This window comes from Pipra filicauda, unplaced genomic scaffold, assembly GCF_003945595.2.
Source record: "Pipra filicauda isolate LSUMZ 115617 unplaced genomic scaffold, ASM394559v2 scaffold81_size6448238_pilon, whole genome shotgun sequence".
NCBI classification, from domain to species: Eukaryota; Metazoa; Chordata; class Aves; order Passeriformes; family Pipridae; genus Pipra; species Pipra filicauda.
This window is the reverse complement of record NW_024104998.1, coordinates 78,958-96,929: the sequence shown is the minus strand read 5'-3', so window position 1 is coordinate 96,929 and position 17,972 is coordinate 78,958. Positions and strand designations below refer to the sequence as shown.

Below are 17,972 nucleotides of genomic sequence, written 5' to 3'. Positions count from 1 at the left end.
ACAGAATCTTCAGCTGACCCAGGAGACAGAACACTGAATGCTCATTAAAAAGTCTTTTGACATCTCCATTCCTAATGAGCCATGTCCACCAAGCAGCTACATTTCCGCTCCAAAGGGTGCATTCAAGCTGCCAGCATCCAAGTAGTCTTACACAATTAGTCACAGGCTTACAAAAGGATTTAGGAGTCGTGAGACCAAGTTTTAGAAACCTCCATAGCTAAATGATAAACGAGAAAGGGCCTGACAATGCAGAGGTTTTAAGAAACATTTAGGCTCTACTTTCATGCCAGAGCAGCCTAATTGTGCGCCTGGATGTGATGTGCAGTCTCACAGCCAAGGACCCTGACACCTCTACCATGGGAATAGAACAGGCTCATATGCTACTGAAGGAAAGGGAACCACTGCCACAAAACATTTCATCATGTTTTGAAACAAAAAGGGCCTTCATAAATACCTGCTACATGACTCCAGACAGGAGGTAAGTACCTAAATTCCCTGGAAGTCCATGTCCCGACACAAGTTTGGCAGCTTTTCCTATTGGGCACCTCATGCTATTCCCTTTGTAAAGCCTCTCCTCAGCAACCTGACAGTCCCACCAAGAATTGGGTCCTCATGTTGTCACGTCCAACTCACAGGAAACCAGACACCTTACGAGACAGGTGTAGTAAGTCATTAATAAGTTTTACAGATACTTGGAAAATTATTCAAAAGACCAACAAATGTAAGTTTCTTTGACACAAATGCCTCACTGCCTTCTTACTAGTACACTGGTACTTGCTTGGTATGTTAATCCATCTTCACTTTCAATGGAAAATGAAGTTCTTTTACATTTCACTCTAAAAGACGAATGTTTTTACCCTGCTGTTTCTTAAGACACCTCTGCAGGCCCATTTGCCATTTTACTAGAGTAACTGTGAAGCAGCTGGTTATGAAATAACACAAACTCAAAGTTCAGTGATCCAGCTTCCCATCACCAATACAAATACACGCTTGTATCAAGAACATAAATATGGCATGTTACGTGTGGGAGGATCCCGATGAAACTCTCTCCCAAGTTTGATTAACAGAGAGTCCTCTGATCAGTTATTCTTCTCTCAAACCGCTATTGAACATGGCATTGACCATGTGACACGGTCAATCTTGATGAAAAAATATTAGCCAAGGAATCACTGAGTATCTGGAGCCTCTGTAAATATATATTACACATAAATATAAGGAGGGTTTTTAGTTAAAGAGATGGCCAAGCAGATACACTGGGTTAAGTTCTTTGAGGGTAAATAAAAAGAGTATCATTGCTTCAACTTCATACAGATGACTGCAGCAACAGATATGAAAACACCAAAACACATCAAAGCAATTTGAACTATGAAGAGAATTATTTCAAAATGAAATTTGGCCAAAAGTTGAATATTTGCCTCTATTGCTCCAATAATCTTTAATTGAAATAAATGGAATGATAAAGGTAAAATATGACCATATAAAAGAACGTAAACTGTGCTTTCTCTTTAGTTAGGCTTATGTCATCTCATCAGTTTACATAGTCAAGAGGTGGAGAGGAACAGGCTAAATGTAGAAACCTCTTATACATTCTGTTTCAGTCTACATACCAATTAGCAGCAAAATGAAACTCTTTCTGTGATGAACTCCTGAAACTTATAGTTATAATAATAAAACCCTCAGTAGTTCTGATCAATTCACTTCAAAATTGAAATAATCTAGCTAGGAAAGTTCCAACATCACACCAGCCCACTCAGCCTTCACCTCACCATCCAAGGATTTTTCAGTACAGTATATCACATAGTTAATCATGAGCATATTGCAATCATAAGACATTGAAACCACTGAAGTGTGAGAGCTGTAAAGGATTCTCACTCCCTCTGTAGCAGCTAATGTCCCATCAATGTTCTGCCACTGTCGAGTCATGGACTGCATCCAATAAGGAACTTCAAAATACCAGAGGCAGAGCAGCTCGACTATCTGAGCCTTGAATGCATGTCAATCAAATGCATAAATTATTTTTTTTAATTTAGTTAGAATATTCAAAGAACGTGTGGTATTGGTCATACTCAGCCCTTCAAAACAAAATAAAATAAAACCTGGTACCGTATCGCCAAAGGAAATAACACTACTATAACATGTAACACAACTGGCTTCAAACTCCTGCCAGAATTATTTACTGCCATTAAAAATAAATGATAAACAACTCTGAAAGAAAATACAGAGGTAAACAGATAAGGAGAAAACAGGTATTTTCATTGTCCTTATTGTCTTTTAATGTATTTTATTTGTAGATGAAACTAGACAGCAACAAAAAACATCTTACTCTGTCTTTGCTGTTTAACACAACCTCTTTATTAGAGATGCCTGTCCACACATAGGCAGATTTCCACTTTGCACTGATGTAATTCAAGGCTGAATGTCGACCCATGCTCTTGTCTTGCACTACTTCCTCCAGAATTCACTTCTATAGTCCTTCATGCAACAGCAGCAGCAACAAAAAGGAAACAGTGAACCTCTTCCTGTGACAAGGACCTTCCACCTTCAGTCACACACTAACAATCCCCTAAGCAATGCTGCAGAACCTCTGCCACCCTCCTGGCCACTGTGGCAAATGAAAATGAAACAAAATGAAGGGCAAAACTCATTTGCATGTACATTTAAAAAACACACACAGATTTGAACGAGAGAAAAATGAAAAGAAAAAAAAACTTATTATGAAGAGCTCAGATGTATTCAGATCTATAAATCCTCTGAGAAAGGACCAAATGCTAAAGAGAAAGCTGACACCACTTGTCAAAAATGGTGTGTGCACACACGAGATATGGCCTGGAGTGGCTCCATATGCTGCACATTGGTGCACGATAGATTACTGCATGGTATTACCAAAAGCAAAGGGATATTCTCTGCTTAGTTCCTCTTCAGGAGCAAATATTTTATGCTTAAACTGAAGGACTCGAGACTTCTGGGAAGCAGAGGCAATAAGAAAGGTCTGTGATCCTTCTTCAACTCCTTTTTTTTCCCACATTTCACAGATAATGAACTTACGGCATTCCTTGCATTTGCCTGATGAGCTTTTTGCTGGCAACAAAAGGTTCTCCCCACCCCCTATATTATTTCATTGACACAGTTAATTATTTATTTTACCTGACCTGACTCCTACTGAACTGCCCTTTGGAGTTACACTATCTGCCAGCCTGCCACAAGTCCCACTTGTCCTGATACGGGAGGAGAGCAGCCACTTAGTAGCACAGGCTTTCATGGTACACTGAGGTGTGGAATGGGTATACGCACAAGAATTTCACATTCCCTCCATGTACATGGCTGTGCAGGGCACAGTCCATGGTCCACTCCCCCAGCTGTTCTTACTGGTACACCACCCCCACAGATTTCCTTAGCACTACACGTCCTGTGTTCTGAGGGCACACTTCATTCATCCTCTGCCCACGGGGTTGGTGATCTGCACAACAGGCAAACCTGTTTTTCAAGCCTGACCCTTGAAAAACCACAGACATAACAAAGGTGTCCAATTCACACCAGTGAAAATCCACTCTCACGTTTGCAACAGGACAAGTCATTTCTCTGTCACTTATACCATTACAAATCAAAGCAGAAGCCAACCAAAGAAAAGCTCAAACATTATAGAGAGCAAAAAGTCACCGCCAATCAGTCCTATTACTGAACAAACACATGAAAACAACATTGTCATGATCCCCAAAGTGATCCCCATTGTCATGATTCCCACATCCTGGGTGTTCAGAGTGACAAGTAACACCACCACACACCTAATGAACTGCGTGTCATCACCGATGGAAATATCGGGTTTCCTCTATTACAGGGAACAGAACTAAAAAACAGTAACTGGAGAGAAACTCACGAAGGTCCATAGAGGTTGCTTCTTAAAAAGTAGCCTGTAACATGAAGAATGAGAAGCTGTATAAAGAAACATTGGTTTTATCTGCTTTGCAGTTTTATTTAAAACATTTTCTATTATGCGTAAGAGCATACAGCTTTTACTGGTTCAAGCTAAAATGCACTCTTACAGTTCTGCAGCACCTACAGTTAAAGATCTGAAGTACATACCATTTCTAAACGTCTCCGTTCAGACCTACTTAGGTACAACAGAAATTGCAAAAACACACCAGTTTAAAGAGAATATTTTAAGTTTTAAACTTTAAATCAGCAAACAACTCAGGCTGCAGCTGCAATTATTTTAGCAGTGATTTTTTTTTCCCCCTAGACACTCACATATTAGAACCCAAAACCAGAATAATAAATAGCTATGAACATGTGATGGCTCTGATTAACAGACTGAGCACCCGTTGTTATTGTGGTGAAGCTTCCAAAGAACCAAAACAAGTATTTCAGGTTCTATACATAAACTGAAGATAACTGGGAGATACATGGTCTATAGCTGCTCCATGTTGTTAATCTGCATAGCACAGTTGTGTAATGCCAACAGTTTCATGTCTGTCTGCTTCAACAGTATCAACAAAACAAACAAACAGCAGTTTTTGTTGGAATAAATCAGTATGCCGATCACCTCTGGAAAACAAAAGGCCATAAGAAAGAGGGTGGACAGTGACAAGTTGGGAAGAAATAAGAAGACAACTGCAAGGAGCCTATGCTCCCCAGTGGCACAGTCAAAATGAAAATGGCAAGGCCAGGGTTACTGTGAAACCTTTCTCTAACTTCTGCAGACTGAAGTCACCATTGTCTCCCAAGGGGGAGTGCAGAGGTGCTATTTTCTTCAGGATAAGATCTTCCTTGTTCCAGAGGTATCCTGTGGGACCATCTACCTTACAAACAGGCTGGTCAGTACTTTGCCAAGCTCACCTTGCACTGAAAACAAAAAAAGAGACCTCGGCGGTATCTTGGCCTTTGACCACAGCACTGCATCCCATGCAAACCTGAGACTCAAGTGCTAACTGCTGAGAACACCCATTTGCTATGTAACTTCCCAAGTCTCTATCACTTCAGGCATCTATGCACCACTTTGGTCCTCCCCTCACTTCATACAAACCATTCCCAAAGAACATAATTTTTATCTGACTTTATCAGCTTCCAAGAAACTTGTCCTCATTTGTCACTTAAAATGCCAACCAAAAAAAGTGTAATTTCACTTTGGTACGTAACTAATCATAAATATACTAAACTGCTCTACTAGAAGTCAAGGAAGATAACATTTAAATTTGGCTTTGCTCTATTTAAACTTCCTTAACAAGATGAATACAATTATAGACAAGTCCGCAGTGCTATAAGTTGGCATGACTTTACTGAATTCCATGGCAATTTGTCAATTTATATTAGCTGAGACTATGGTAATAATGTTAGATCACATAAAGTACAACAGAGAAATAACTTGGGACAAAATAAAGATGAGAATACGCTATAAGCAGCCAGAATAATGGCAAAATGGTCAATAATATTAGCTGTTTATGATGCTTTGCTCAGCATTTATGTCAAAAGTTCTGCAACTGTTATATACACTGAGATAGGCTGGAAATATGCTTTAGAAATTGCCATGCCACACAAGACATGCCACCATTCACAGTGGCCTTTCAGTCAAAGGCCACTCACTCTGCTGAGTGGCTGATTATGCCTTACTAGTAGAGAAAATAAGTAGTCTTCATAGACAGCTTTTCTTGACTCCAAATGGTGATCGGTTTATGTCCTTCACAAGCAAAACCAACAGCTTCTATAATTTTTATCCTGACTCATTTAACTGCAACTCCTGTTCTCTTCATAGACTGCAAATGCCTAATCCTTAGTAGAACACTGGGAGGCCAGGATCTTCCACATATCCATGCCTGTCTTGAAGTCAGACAGTGCTACTTGTAAAAGATATTTACCTGCCATACCTCTGTGTGTTTCCTGTCTTTGGCAAAGGTCAGTTCTTAGCTGAACTACAGGATGAATGTGTTTCTTCACAGCTTAAATAAAGGCATACACTTCACTGAAGTAGTATTTTTTAACACCTATTCATTGACATTTAAACATAGACACAGTATAGTAAGCAACTATTCATTACAAGAGGGACAATCTAAAAAAAGTAAATGCTTAGAAGTAAAATATAAATTCAGGTACAAAAAGAGCCTGGAGTCTCCCTACACTTGTCCTTGGAATGTGGTTCACAGGGAGAATGTGATTCTTCTAATTCACTACATACACATAAAACCAAAGAAACACTAGAATTGCTCATTACTTGTAATTTTAAAATAGATTACCAAAATAAACAAATAAAATATAACAGCTAAAACACAGAATTATAAATGCCCTTAAATTACGCAGCAATAAACTAAACTAAAACTAAACTAAACTAAAAATAATTTAACAAGAATCAAACTGGTAGCTGCTAACCCATGCAATACTGCTTAAAGCTTTAACTAACACTAAAATTTGCTGTAAAAATTCCATCAACTGCTAAATATGGCACAGAGAACATGCACGAAGCAGGACTGCATACTAAAGGCAATGCTACTCTTAGTGTTATACAGACATTCAAAAAAACCCGACATTGTGTACATCAGTCCCCTAAAGGCATTGCATCTCTGGTGGACTGATTACTATGACTCTTTTCTTTATACTCTAGAGGCAATGATAAACTTATTAAAACTTGTTCTGTTGGCCTGAGTTAACAAAACTAGTGTATGCCCAAGGAGATTCCTGCAGAGGTTATGTTCCTCTTGTTGCCTCTTAAATATCCAATTTCACTGTTCTTGTCATCTACTGACAAAACATTAGTTCTTCTTCAATATGAGCCTAACAAAATCCTACATCTGAAATTTTATGCCAAGCCCAACAAGCTTTGTTCTACAGGATGGTTCAATGTCCTTCCAGTTCTTTAACATTGTACCACCTTAAAAGAACAGAATTAGTACGTTTAGTTTTCAGCTGTAACTCTATAAGAGCTACAAACACATATGAAAGAGTTCATGGAATATTCATAGGACTAGATTAAACCAGTAAACTACTCCATATAATTCCCTGTCTGTAAGGGAAGGCTGTTGATAGTGTCAATAATTGCTGTACTAAAGCATGTTTTCCACAAGTTTTTAATACTTGAAGGTCACATTTTTCAGTCTGAAATACTGTAAAGCTTTTTTTTTCCTATGTTTCCAGTATTCTGCACAAATACATGCTGAAGTGACAAGACTTCACCAGTTTAAAGCTAGACAAAGTCAATATGATCCTTTTAGGTTTTTTCACAAAATAGTCCTCATGAAGAAATCACCATTTCCATTTCAACTAATGGTTATACCTACAAAAAGATCTGAAACCATTTTCGGACTAGCTTCAGATTTCATGCTGCTTCTGAATGAGTGACAGGTAAAGAGGTTTTTCATGTGGCCCAGCAAATTACATTTTTAAAATAGGACTCTGTGACAACCACGTTTTCAGATGCTAAGGCTAAAAAGGGAGAAAGGGAGCACAAGTTTGACAACTGGCCATCTATCTGTGCCCTTAGCAATATTAGCAACTTTGTAAGAATGCATGAAAGCCATCTTTTTTCCTTGGATAGACTGCAGCTCTCCAACCATCCACAAAAGTACTCAAAATTGACAATACATCTGCAAAGATGACAGAAAGCAATGCTCTGGTCTTCAGAACCCTCCTTCCCAGACGAAAAAAATCACTCAGACTGCCACTCACTAGGAGTAGTCAGCACCAAATCAAAGGTTCAACAGTATCGCTGTGGAGTAAAGTTAGCCCCATCATATCAGTAGAACTACTCCAGCTACACAGCTGTAAATGAGATCAAGAAGTTGACTATCAGCAAGTACTTTTAAGAAAATGAAGTGCTTCCTAGTTTTAACACCTTTATCAAGCCCAGACTGACAGAAGCCTCCCTCCATATTTTGCTGTATGTGTGATTATTCCAGGGTGAGGACTCCCCATCAAAAATGAATTTTTCATTAAGGAAAATGAATAAGCAATAATGAGTTGATTAGACACACATACAAATTCTATGATTTACAGAAAAGCTAATGACCTGGAATATCATGTCTAACTCATAGGCTATTTTTTTCTACTTGTGAGCAAATGCTGTCTGTCACAAACACCTCAAACATTACTGGGTAGAAACATGACAGTTTAACAGTGCAAAGTAATCCTGCCTTCTAGCTTGGCTCTTAATATGAAAAATTCTTAAATATAAAATGGAATATTCATTTAATGCAACAAGATTTCAAAATGGTAAACTCTGTGAGATGAAATGCACAATGCTACCCAACATGAGAGTAACTTACTCTTTAATTATCTACTAGTTTCTACAAATGGTATATGACCATTTTTGCACTCTGTTTTGGCAAACAGTACATTTCATTATGCAGGTGTTGCTCCTTTTATTTCTGATCAATGCCTCAAGGCTGGCAGGAAACATCTGGAGGGTTAGCTAGTTTCTTTGAACTTCCTCCTTCCACTCCATTCCTGGCTCCAGACAGGCTCCCACTGAGCATTACAGAAGTTTCCCTCAGAACAAGTAATTCGGCTCCATCCTAATTGCCAGGATATGCCATCATCTTCTAAGACAGCAGAAGACAAATAAGGCTCATGTAGGTCCTCTACCTTCAAGCAAGCTTGAGAAAGATGCTTACCTCTAACTCAAGATTTTTTTCTGCCTGCTGCCTTCCCTGAGCATGTGCAAGACCATGACTTACTCCCAGAGGATTCCATAATGCCAACAGCATGTATGACAGTGTTTAGCCCTTGCAGCAGGGGAATGACATAAAGCTCTCAGGAGATAATGGGTCCTCTCCCAGGAGAAGTGACTCATAAAAGCAACAACTGCTCCTGGTCCTCAGGCAAGGCTCTTTCTTGCTCTTCCTTCCATAGAAATAGGATGGATACAGTCTTGTGTGAGCATGCAGAAGGCTGTCAGGCGAAGGAGATGTTATTTCTGTATCTTGTTCAGTCTCTCTTCTTTCAGTGAGATTTTCTACCTACTGCTATACAGGGTAGTAGGCTTACCTTTATGAGACTATTTTACCTTGTAAAAGGAGCTCCTTTGCCTCAGATGAGTTAAATTCAATGAAATATCTGTAAAAATCTTCACCCGTCCTGTAGCAAGGAGGGCATAAATTCTTAAGAGTTGTCCTCTTTCGTGGAATTTATTTAATGCCAAGGCAGAACTATATACTGGAGTTTTTCTTTAGATTTACTCACATTTCATCCCTTTCTTTTTTTAAGCCATCTCTCCCAGCAATTTTAAATTTACTTTCAGTCTAGGTGCTGAAACTATTTTGGTGCTGAAACTATTTTGACTTAGAGTGATTAGACTCTGATTCAAATGAGAGTTCATATTCTGCACAGTAAGTAATCCATGGAAAAAATATACCAATAGGTACCTTCCGCTCATTATTTATGAACAATGAAAAATATAGGAGATTAGTAGAGACTAACAGGAAAAACAAGAAATGGCATTAGTCCCAACATAGAGAAAAATTATCTAAATTAATTTTGTCAGCGTGAGCTCTGCTTTCAAATTTATTTGAAACATTAACACTTTAACAATGACAGCCTATAGGTTTATTTTTAGGTACTTAATATGTTAAAATATGTGATGACAGTAGAGAAAGTAGCAGTTACTGTAAATGTTTTCTGTAAAGACATTCAAGAACCCCTCCCAACTCTATGCTGGTGAACCATTCAAACAACAGTGCATACATCTGCATGACAAAAACACCTGCATAAAGATGGTGAGGCTTTTACAAAGTGCTAAACAACCTACAGTAACACCAAGACTGCTAGGTGGTGTGGGAGTCCGGCACTTCTTAAAACTAAGCCATTCATTTAAGTTCGTAAAACCGTATTTTTCACACTAAAAGGCAGAGGTTCACAATTTAAATGTGTTGTTCTTAGTATCAGTACAGTATGCAGCTGACAGAGGACAGCAATATGCTTCACCAGACCAGTACAAGATCTCCACAAGACTATCCTCTCCTTGAAATACACAATTTTTACATGATGCAATGATAGGGACTATTTTCAGACAAGATAGATTTTCTAACAGCAAGGCAAGAAGGAGCTGTCAGACACAAAACTGTCAGTAAGACCATGAGTACAATGGTGGTGATTTTGGTTTTCACTACCTTCAACATTACACTTAATGACACCATAGGGTCCTACTACATCTCTTTTTAGGATGAAAAATTTGTTAAATCACACCTACTGAATTTCTGGTAGTACTTATGGAAAAGATATCTATATGAATGTATGGATAAGTTTCATGTACATACTACACATGGTCAATATTAGAAGGTAATATGAAGTTAGAATAGGTACATTAACAGAAAGTCATATATATAATGGAAAATGCTTGACTTAAACACAGATTTTAAAACTGAAACCTAAGTAACACCTAACACGAAAATGCTTTTTAAAATTACCTAAGGCTGTATTCAACATTACTTCATATACAGAATCCTTAGTGAAGAAATGAAAATAACAATTCTTGCCACGTCTAAACTAGACTCCTGTCTCATACCACAGACTTCTCTCTCACAGAAACAGTGTAGAAAATGGTAAGAAATCATGTAGTAACAGCAAAAATGTTAAGCCATATTTGATAAGAAAGTTAAAATTGAAAGATGATGTAGAAATAGCAATAAGCAAACAGCTAGGTACAAGCTGCATATCTAGATTTCACCCCTTATTACTGTAATAGAAGTAGATTTCAGGAATGTAATTACCTTTTTAATAACTTGAACACAAAGTTACATGCAGCCATCAGCAACAGGAGATGAACTGTACTTGTACCAGCCCTTTCTAGGCCCTGCATAAAACTGATTTCATCTAAACTAAAACCATTTAGAGCAATGGATCCCAAAAAACCATGTTCTCATCTTTTAAGTCATACTTTCACAGACGCTTTCATCTTACGTAAGCCACCATTGCTTCCAAAAGGAACAGTCAAACCTTCTCTTCCCAGCCAGTAAGCACACTGCCATGCAATGAACCTGATAGAGGAGCTGGGTTAAAACTAACCAATATAAAAAAAGCTGGTCTTAAACTAGATGATTTTGTAAATGAAAGAAACAAAAAAGTCAGAAAAGTGTTTTTATACTTTCTGATGGACACAATTTTATGTTTCAGTTTAAAAACTGTTTTTCAGTTTTCTCCTTCTTTCCTACAGTTTACATAAATTGAACATAAATTTTAAGATTAAACACCTATTAATTATCCCAAAAAACATTTTTCTTCACAGCTTTTTGTGGTGAAGACTTCAATATTATCAGAGTTACACCAGAATTTCAAAATTATTCACCAAACAGAATCTTTCACGCAGGCAGTTTTATAAATTCATGTAAGCAGAAAGAGAGCAATCACTACAGGGAAAAAAAGGTTATATGTATCTATTTATTGTCAAGTGGTTCAAACATCTGGTGGACATAATGTGCTAGAACTTCAGATAGTTGTTTTCATCTCTAGCTATAGAAAGTTATAAGCAATTTAGACACTCCTTCAGTGGCACAGCTCCCCATCTGTGAAATATTTCACTGCTACAGTGTGGTAGGAATTAATTCATCAGTTTACATGAGAATTTCTGCTCTACAATGACCTCCTGAATAAAACACAAAATGCCAAACAAAGTGTAAAATAATAACCAGTCATTATTTTAAGCAAAAATAAACAAATACTTCAGACCTAATTTCCTTGCTTCTTCAGGGCTCCCATTGGTATAATCATTGTGCTAAAGTACAGAAAGCAGAACAGAAGTCCACTGTGTGAATAGGAGATGGAAATTTTACGGACAAAATTAATCTGTGTGTTCAGGTGTTATTTAGTTTCTTAACAATATGCTGCAGTTTTAGATCTGTTCTCATGCACAGCCTTATTGCCATTGTCCTTCATTGCCAATGAGAGTTAAGAATGCATTTGGATGAAGAGGTATTTCAGGACTCATATGATGTCCTTGTTTAGCCTCAGGGAAAAAAAATAAGGGGGGGGGGGGTGTGGAGCGTAAGAAAAACAAGAAAAAGGGGAAACATCTTTTTTTCTGGACAACCAAGCACTGCTTCTATGTAAAGCATGTCCAATGGCATACAAAGTGAAAACAACTTCAGGGCACCACGCATTTTTACTTGACAGATAAGCAAATAAGCAGTTCTGTTCAGTCTGCACAGTTTCTGGAGGAGTAGCATTTCATAGAGGGGCAGAAAAATGGAAAAAGGAAACCAGACATTCTTTTAAAAAGGAGAACTCAATATGTTCACAATTTAATACAAATTTTAGAACCTGCACTAAAAAACATAAAAAAAATCTAGCCATTTTTGAAATTATGCCAGATACAGTTAAAGAAGAAGAAATCTCGCAAAGTCACAGCACCTGACTGAACACCTCACTTTACAAGAAATCAACCCAGTTATTGCTTTCTGACAGTGAAATTAAACATTATTAGATTAGTAAACAATCTGTCCTCTATCTAGCGCCCACATTATGCACAAAGACATACTTTCACTAATAAATTGCTAACTACAACCTTCCCAAACCAGGTCACATCTCTGCAGTGTCAAACAGTTCTAATAATTTGGAAGTACGAACAAAATGCATTAAAATAAATTAAAAAAAAGGTGACGTGAAATACAATCTAAAAGAATTAAGTGAACTACTACTACTTTGCTGTGGGATTACAAATTAACTCCTCAGAAGCAATAATAAATGTCCCCTGGATCAGGCCTGTCTATCTGGATGGATCTGCAGTGTGGTTACGTACTGCCTAACATTTCAATACCACTAGTGCAGGAAGAGACTGTGCAATCAATCCAAGCAACAGGGAAAAAAATCAGATAAAGTCTGAGAAGCTGGTCCCAAGTAGAAAAATCTCACACAGATAACAGTTAAAAGAAAAAAACCACAAACAAACTTTAGGTCCTCATAATAACTGAAATAATACTGGCAACACTAACTTCCATGGACTTACCCCGATTTACTGAGAACCTAGTTCTGAGTTTATAAATTTAGATCACTGATAAATGGATTTAATGGGTACTAGACGCAACTACAGTACACTGAGGAAAACCCCAAGTGATGTTTAACTTGCTAGTATTGTCACTTGCCCTTATATAAGGGTTACAAAGAATCCTGCTTTTCAAACACACTGCCTTCTTTCAAGGGCTTCTGCTCTTCCATGTAACCACTATAGCTAAACCAAGGCCATATTACACACTGAGCTAAGAAACATCTCAAGGAAACAAAGCATGAAAAATGTGTGTCAGGCATAGCTAATGAGTACTGAAGTACAATAATCTTCCGTACGCACCACTTCTACTCTCTACACCTCTCCTCCGTTTGAACATCCACTCAGTGAACATCTACCCCTTTGCCCTTTACTCCAGCACCTGTGTTGCTGAGGGTTGGAAAAACAAAGTCATTGGGATGAGTATCTCAAGTACCTGGACAAGGCCCGTTGGTTGATGAGTCCATGGCCAGGATCTAATAGAGGTTTGGTCATTTAGGGACAATTCCTGAGTGCAATAGTCAAAAAATGGTGTTCCTACTCAGGAAGTCCACAGCTGCAGCAGTGGTAGCAAGAAACAAATCACAGCCTTTAAAGGCCAAAATAAAGGTCCTGGGATGACCTCATGCTCTCCTAAATGTGACCATGTACAGTAATCACTGCTGTTGACCCTCTACTGGACGCTTGCCTGAATTCTGCATACAGTGCAGTATAGCTGCTGCTCCACCAGCACCTTCTCTGAGAAGAAACTATTAACTCATCTTTGACGTAAGAAGCTGAAGTTTGGCACTGAATAGTCAAGGTTTAGGGTTTTCATTTTATGTACATCGAATGAGAGGTTACTGCTGTAAACCTGCCACTCGGTACACCACCATACACCAAGAATATTGCAAAACATCTTTCTAAATCACAATACAGATGAGCAAAGAATGCAGAGAACACAAAGCCCTTATTTCAAAGGATGCTTTTTAAATGTCCTTAAAATGTGCAAAATAAAGTCAAATTTGGGTATGCTCTAAGTAACAACACACTTTCACCTATTTCTGTTAGCATAATGATTTTTTTCTCAATTGTGTTTGAATTTTCAAGGTCCTGAGACTGGTTTCCAGTCAAAACTTTCCTAAGCATATGCTGCCCCTGATTAAAATTCAAGGCTGTGGGATGGAAGGCACTCTTCCGTTTCTCATTGAACAAGTGACAACACTTTGTTTCAACATTGATAAACCAGTTTGTTTTCCATCAGTTGTGCCCTTAGGCTTTCTACTTTATTCAGCTCAGAAAACGTGAACAATAGACAGGTTTCACTTCCTGGTTTCTTGCTGTGATATTTGGTTTAGAGAACAGTCCAAAGTAACTTTCAAATTCAATCATTTTACTTTTAGGGTAAATAGTATCTCTGTTAGACAGTTTTTACTGTATAATCCTTTTGAAATTGTCTTTTAAAACAACAGCAAAACAAAACATGGAGTAAAATGCTAAAAGCAAGCGTATACTACAAGCAACCTAAACATACATTAATTCTCAGCTATTGGGTGAACTTTTCAACTGAAAATGACAGAAGTTGTTCTTTCCTTTACTAGGAAGAGGGGGGATAGTGAGGTGGGAAAACATTTTTCTGAGCCATCCTGGAGCCTGGGGACCATCTGGGAGCCTGGTCCTACAGCCAGATCCCAAAGAATGCCCAAGGGCTGCACCAATAGCTGTGGGAGTGCTGCCTGCACTGACAAGTTCACTTGCAAATAAAAAAGAATACAGTACTTTAATGTGATGTACCCTGGGAAAGAAAAATAACTGACAAAGATACAAGACAAACTGAATTAAAAAAAAAAAAAAAAAAGGAACCAAAAAATAACCAAAAACTTCTTGCCAAGTCTACTTAAAAAAAAAAACATCAACTAAAAGAGACCAATGTAGCATTTACTGTTAACACCTTATTAAATAAAAGATAACTAACCATCAGGGAAAGGAAAAGGATGTGTTCAAGATTTTACATATTTTTCCTTTCCTTTTGAAAACAGACAAACACAACAAATGCCAAAATATATTTTAAAAATGTGTGCATTCACAATCTAATTTATAACCAAGAGCTTGGAAGCACTTAAGAAATAGTATTTCAACTAACATTCAATAAAACATTTTTTTAGCTTTCTAAGTTAGACTGACATTTCATTTAATCCCTCGAGAATTTAATTTGGTCAACTGCAGACAGCCTTGCATCTGCCATGGGACCAAACATGGCTCTCTTGCAAGAAAGTAAGGTGCTAACATGAAATTTGGCCTACTTGTTATGATAATCTTAACCTTTCCTAATTTTTAACATGAATTAACTTTACATCATAGGCTGATGCCTTTACTATGTTTCTGATAAGTTTACATGTGGCAGAAATCCTGTGTGTCCACACAAATTTTAAAAAAAATAAATAAAAAGACAGTGAAGCTTCGCAGAGGAACAAGCCTCTAACTACTAAGATCACCTTTCTGATCACCTCTCTCCATGCTTCTTTCTCTGTTTACGTTTGCACCAAGGCAGATAATTTAATCATCCTCCTTGCAAAAGATAAGGAAATAAAAAGGCCTGACACGTTATTAAACCTTTGCACTTCATTGTCAGAAGGAAATGAAGCTAGTCATTACTGCAAAATAAAGTACCTTTTGGAGCCTCCAATGTAGGTGAAGGTAAAGGTGGAGTCTGAGTACCTGAAATCTGAAAGACAAAGAGCTGCTTTATTACAACTTGTCTTTATTTTGGCTGATGTAGCTGAGGTTTTACGGACCAGCATTCAGCTCCCGACACGGGGGTGGTTGGGGAGAGCAGGGGTGAACCAGAAGAAATGCAGCATCTCGCCCCCAGCCCCTCGCAACAAGTGCCCGGTGCTATGGCAACAGCGAGGAATTCCATTGTCACACACGGCAACAGGCAGCCGACAGCCGGGCTCCTGCGGCGGCCCATCCCGGTCGGCCCCGCACCAGCACCGCCGGGGCACCGCGGATCCCCGGAGGAGGGCGGCGGGGGCTGCTTGCACGGGAAGGGGCCCGTTCCCTGCGGGCTGTGCCACTGGCCCTGGGGCCGGGAGTGAAGGCAGGCGCCGAGCGCGGCAGAGCTCAGAGAACAGTGAAAAGCCTCTGCGCCGCGCTCGGCTGCGGGCTACGCCAGGCGCCGGGAGCTCGGGCTCCCCTCCTACACCCGCCGGGTCTGCCTGTGGCCACCGCCACGCTCCCTGGCTCGGGATGCCGCCCCTACCCCGCCCGCCCCTTTCCCGGCGGGCGGCTGTTCTCATCTGCCCTCACATGCCCTCGGAAGGAGGGGAGGGAGCTGGGGTCCGAGCGCGGACCCCGCAGCCGCGAGCGGCGGCGAAGGGCACGGGCACGGCGCGGCGGGAGCGCGGTGCGGGGCGGGCAAGGCGGCGGCGGCGGCGCCGGGAGCCTCCGCGCCGCCAAGCTGGCGCCCGGGGAGAAACTCACCTGCAAACAGGCAGTCCTTCTCCGCCTTGCACTTTTGGATCACAACGTCAATATCCTTCTGAATCCTCTCTTGTCTTGAACACATCCCCATGAAATAAATCCCAGGGAAAAAAATAGCAGCCTTTATTTCCACCCCACCCCCCCGCGCTGCCAGGTTTTTTTTGTAAGGTTCAGCCCGAAAGAAAGACCCCGGAGCTGGCGAGCAGGAGCCTCCCCGGCGGCCCAGAGGGATCCGTTAAGCCGACTCAGAGGACGTAGGTGGAAGGCGGTGGGAGCCGGTGTTCTATGCCCAGATGTGCCCGCCCAGATGTGCCGCCGCTGCCGGCGAATGGCAATTTCCTCACAATGGATCCAGCGAAGGGTGGCGGCGACGACACGGGATCCCCCCACCCCCCCCACGCCCTCTGGGTTTTTTGGGGTTGGCTGGCTGGTTTGGTCTTTTTTTGGAAGCGAGAAGAGGAAAAAAAAAAAAAAAGAAAAGAAAAAAAAAGGGCGGGGGGGCCTCGCCGACTCGCGCGCTGCCGCTCACATCCCTGCCCCTCCCGCCGGCAGCGGCGATCGCCGCGCAGCAGCAGCAGCGGCAGGACCAGCAGCCGCACAGGCGGAGAGCCGGCGGCGGCACCGCACCGGGTCCCCGGCGGCGCGGCGGGGCCGGCGCTTGCTGCTGCAGCAAGCCGCAGACCCTCCCCTCGCTCCCGGCCCGGCACGTACGGCCCCCGCCGGCTCCCCCGGCGGAGGCGGCGCGGGGGGAGGAAGAGGCGGATGCTCAGAGCCGTGCGGGGCGGCCCGGGAGGCGGCGGCGGGCGCGATGGCCCCGGCCCCCCGGCCGGTGCTCGCCTCCCCCTGCCCGGGCCCCGGGCACAGTCTGCCGCCGCCTCCTGAGCGGTGGGGAAATGCCGATAGCGAGCGATCGGGGCGGCTCCCAGGCAGCACCGAAGAGGAAGCGGGCAGCGCCGTGTTGCGCAAGGCCGGCGGCGGCGGGGCGGGGGAGGAGGGCGGCTGCGGCCGGCGGAGTCCGTGCCCTTTTTGCCTCCGACGGGAATGCCGTCCCACGGAGCCCTCACCGGGACCGCGGGCAGGGCTGTGCGCGGCCGTGCCCCAGCAGCTCAGCCTGGCAGCCCACTCTTAGGAGTGCCGTCGCCTGCCCGCATCCGCCTCCGACCTGTCCACGGGGATGCGTGCCCATGGAAACAGCAAAGGGAGGATGAACGTGTTTGGAGCCTCTCTCTGACCACCGCGGTGTTAATCGCTGTCCTCTCCCCTCACTGTCCAGCAAAGCTGTCTCTCATACCGGAGGGCTCGAGCGGTCGGTACAGTGCCTGGCTACAGGCTTGGGGCGCTAGTGCATAAAGCGGAATTACCGTAATATAATTCAGAAGGGAGCGTCAAGTCCACCAAACCGAGAATTTTTCATCGTAGTGCAATGTTTATCATTAATAAAAGCAAGTCTAAGTGCAGTAGAAACAGATTTGATTAGAACATTGAAAGAATATGCACCAAATTCACTATTTATGTATTCCCCCAGCTCTAAACAGCTCCCATTCATTCTTGAGCT

At 41.4% G+C, this 17,972-nt stretch overlaps 1 protein-coding gene across 1 annotated transcript in view; it reads right to left on the bottom strand.

The window, feature by feature from the left end:
* The window catches only part of PARP8 (poly(ADP-ribose) polymerase family member 8), a 127,263-nt gene extending 110,419 nt beyond the window's left edge, over positions 1 to 16,844 (bottom strand). The window contains exons 1-2 of the mRNA XM_027745666.2: positions 16,418 to 16,844; positions 15,605 to 15,659 (exon numbers count right to left, since the gene is read on the bottom strand). Coding sequence (XP_027601467.1) covers positions 15,605 to 15,659; positions 16,418 to 16,508 — 146 coding nt within the window. The 5' untranslated portion in view covers positions 16,509 to 16,844. The remainder of the gene's footprint in view (positions 1 to 15,604; positions 15,660 to 16,417) is intronic.
* Between the last annotated feature and the right edge of the window lie 1,128 nt (positions 16,845 to 17,972).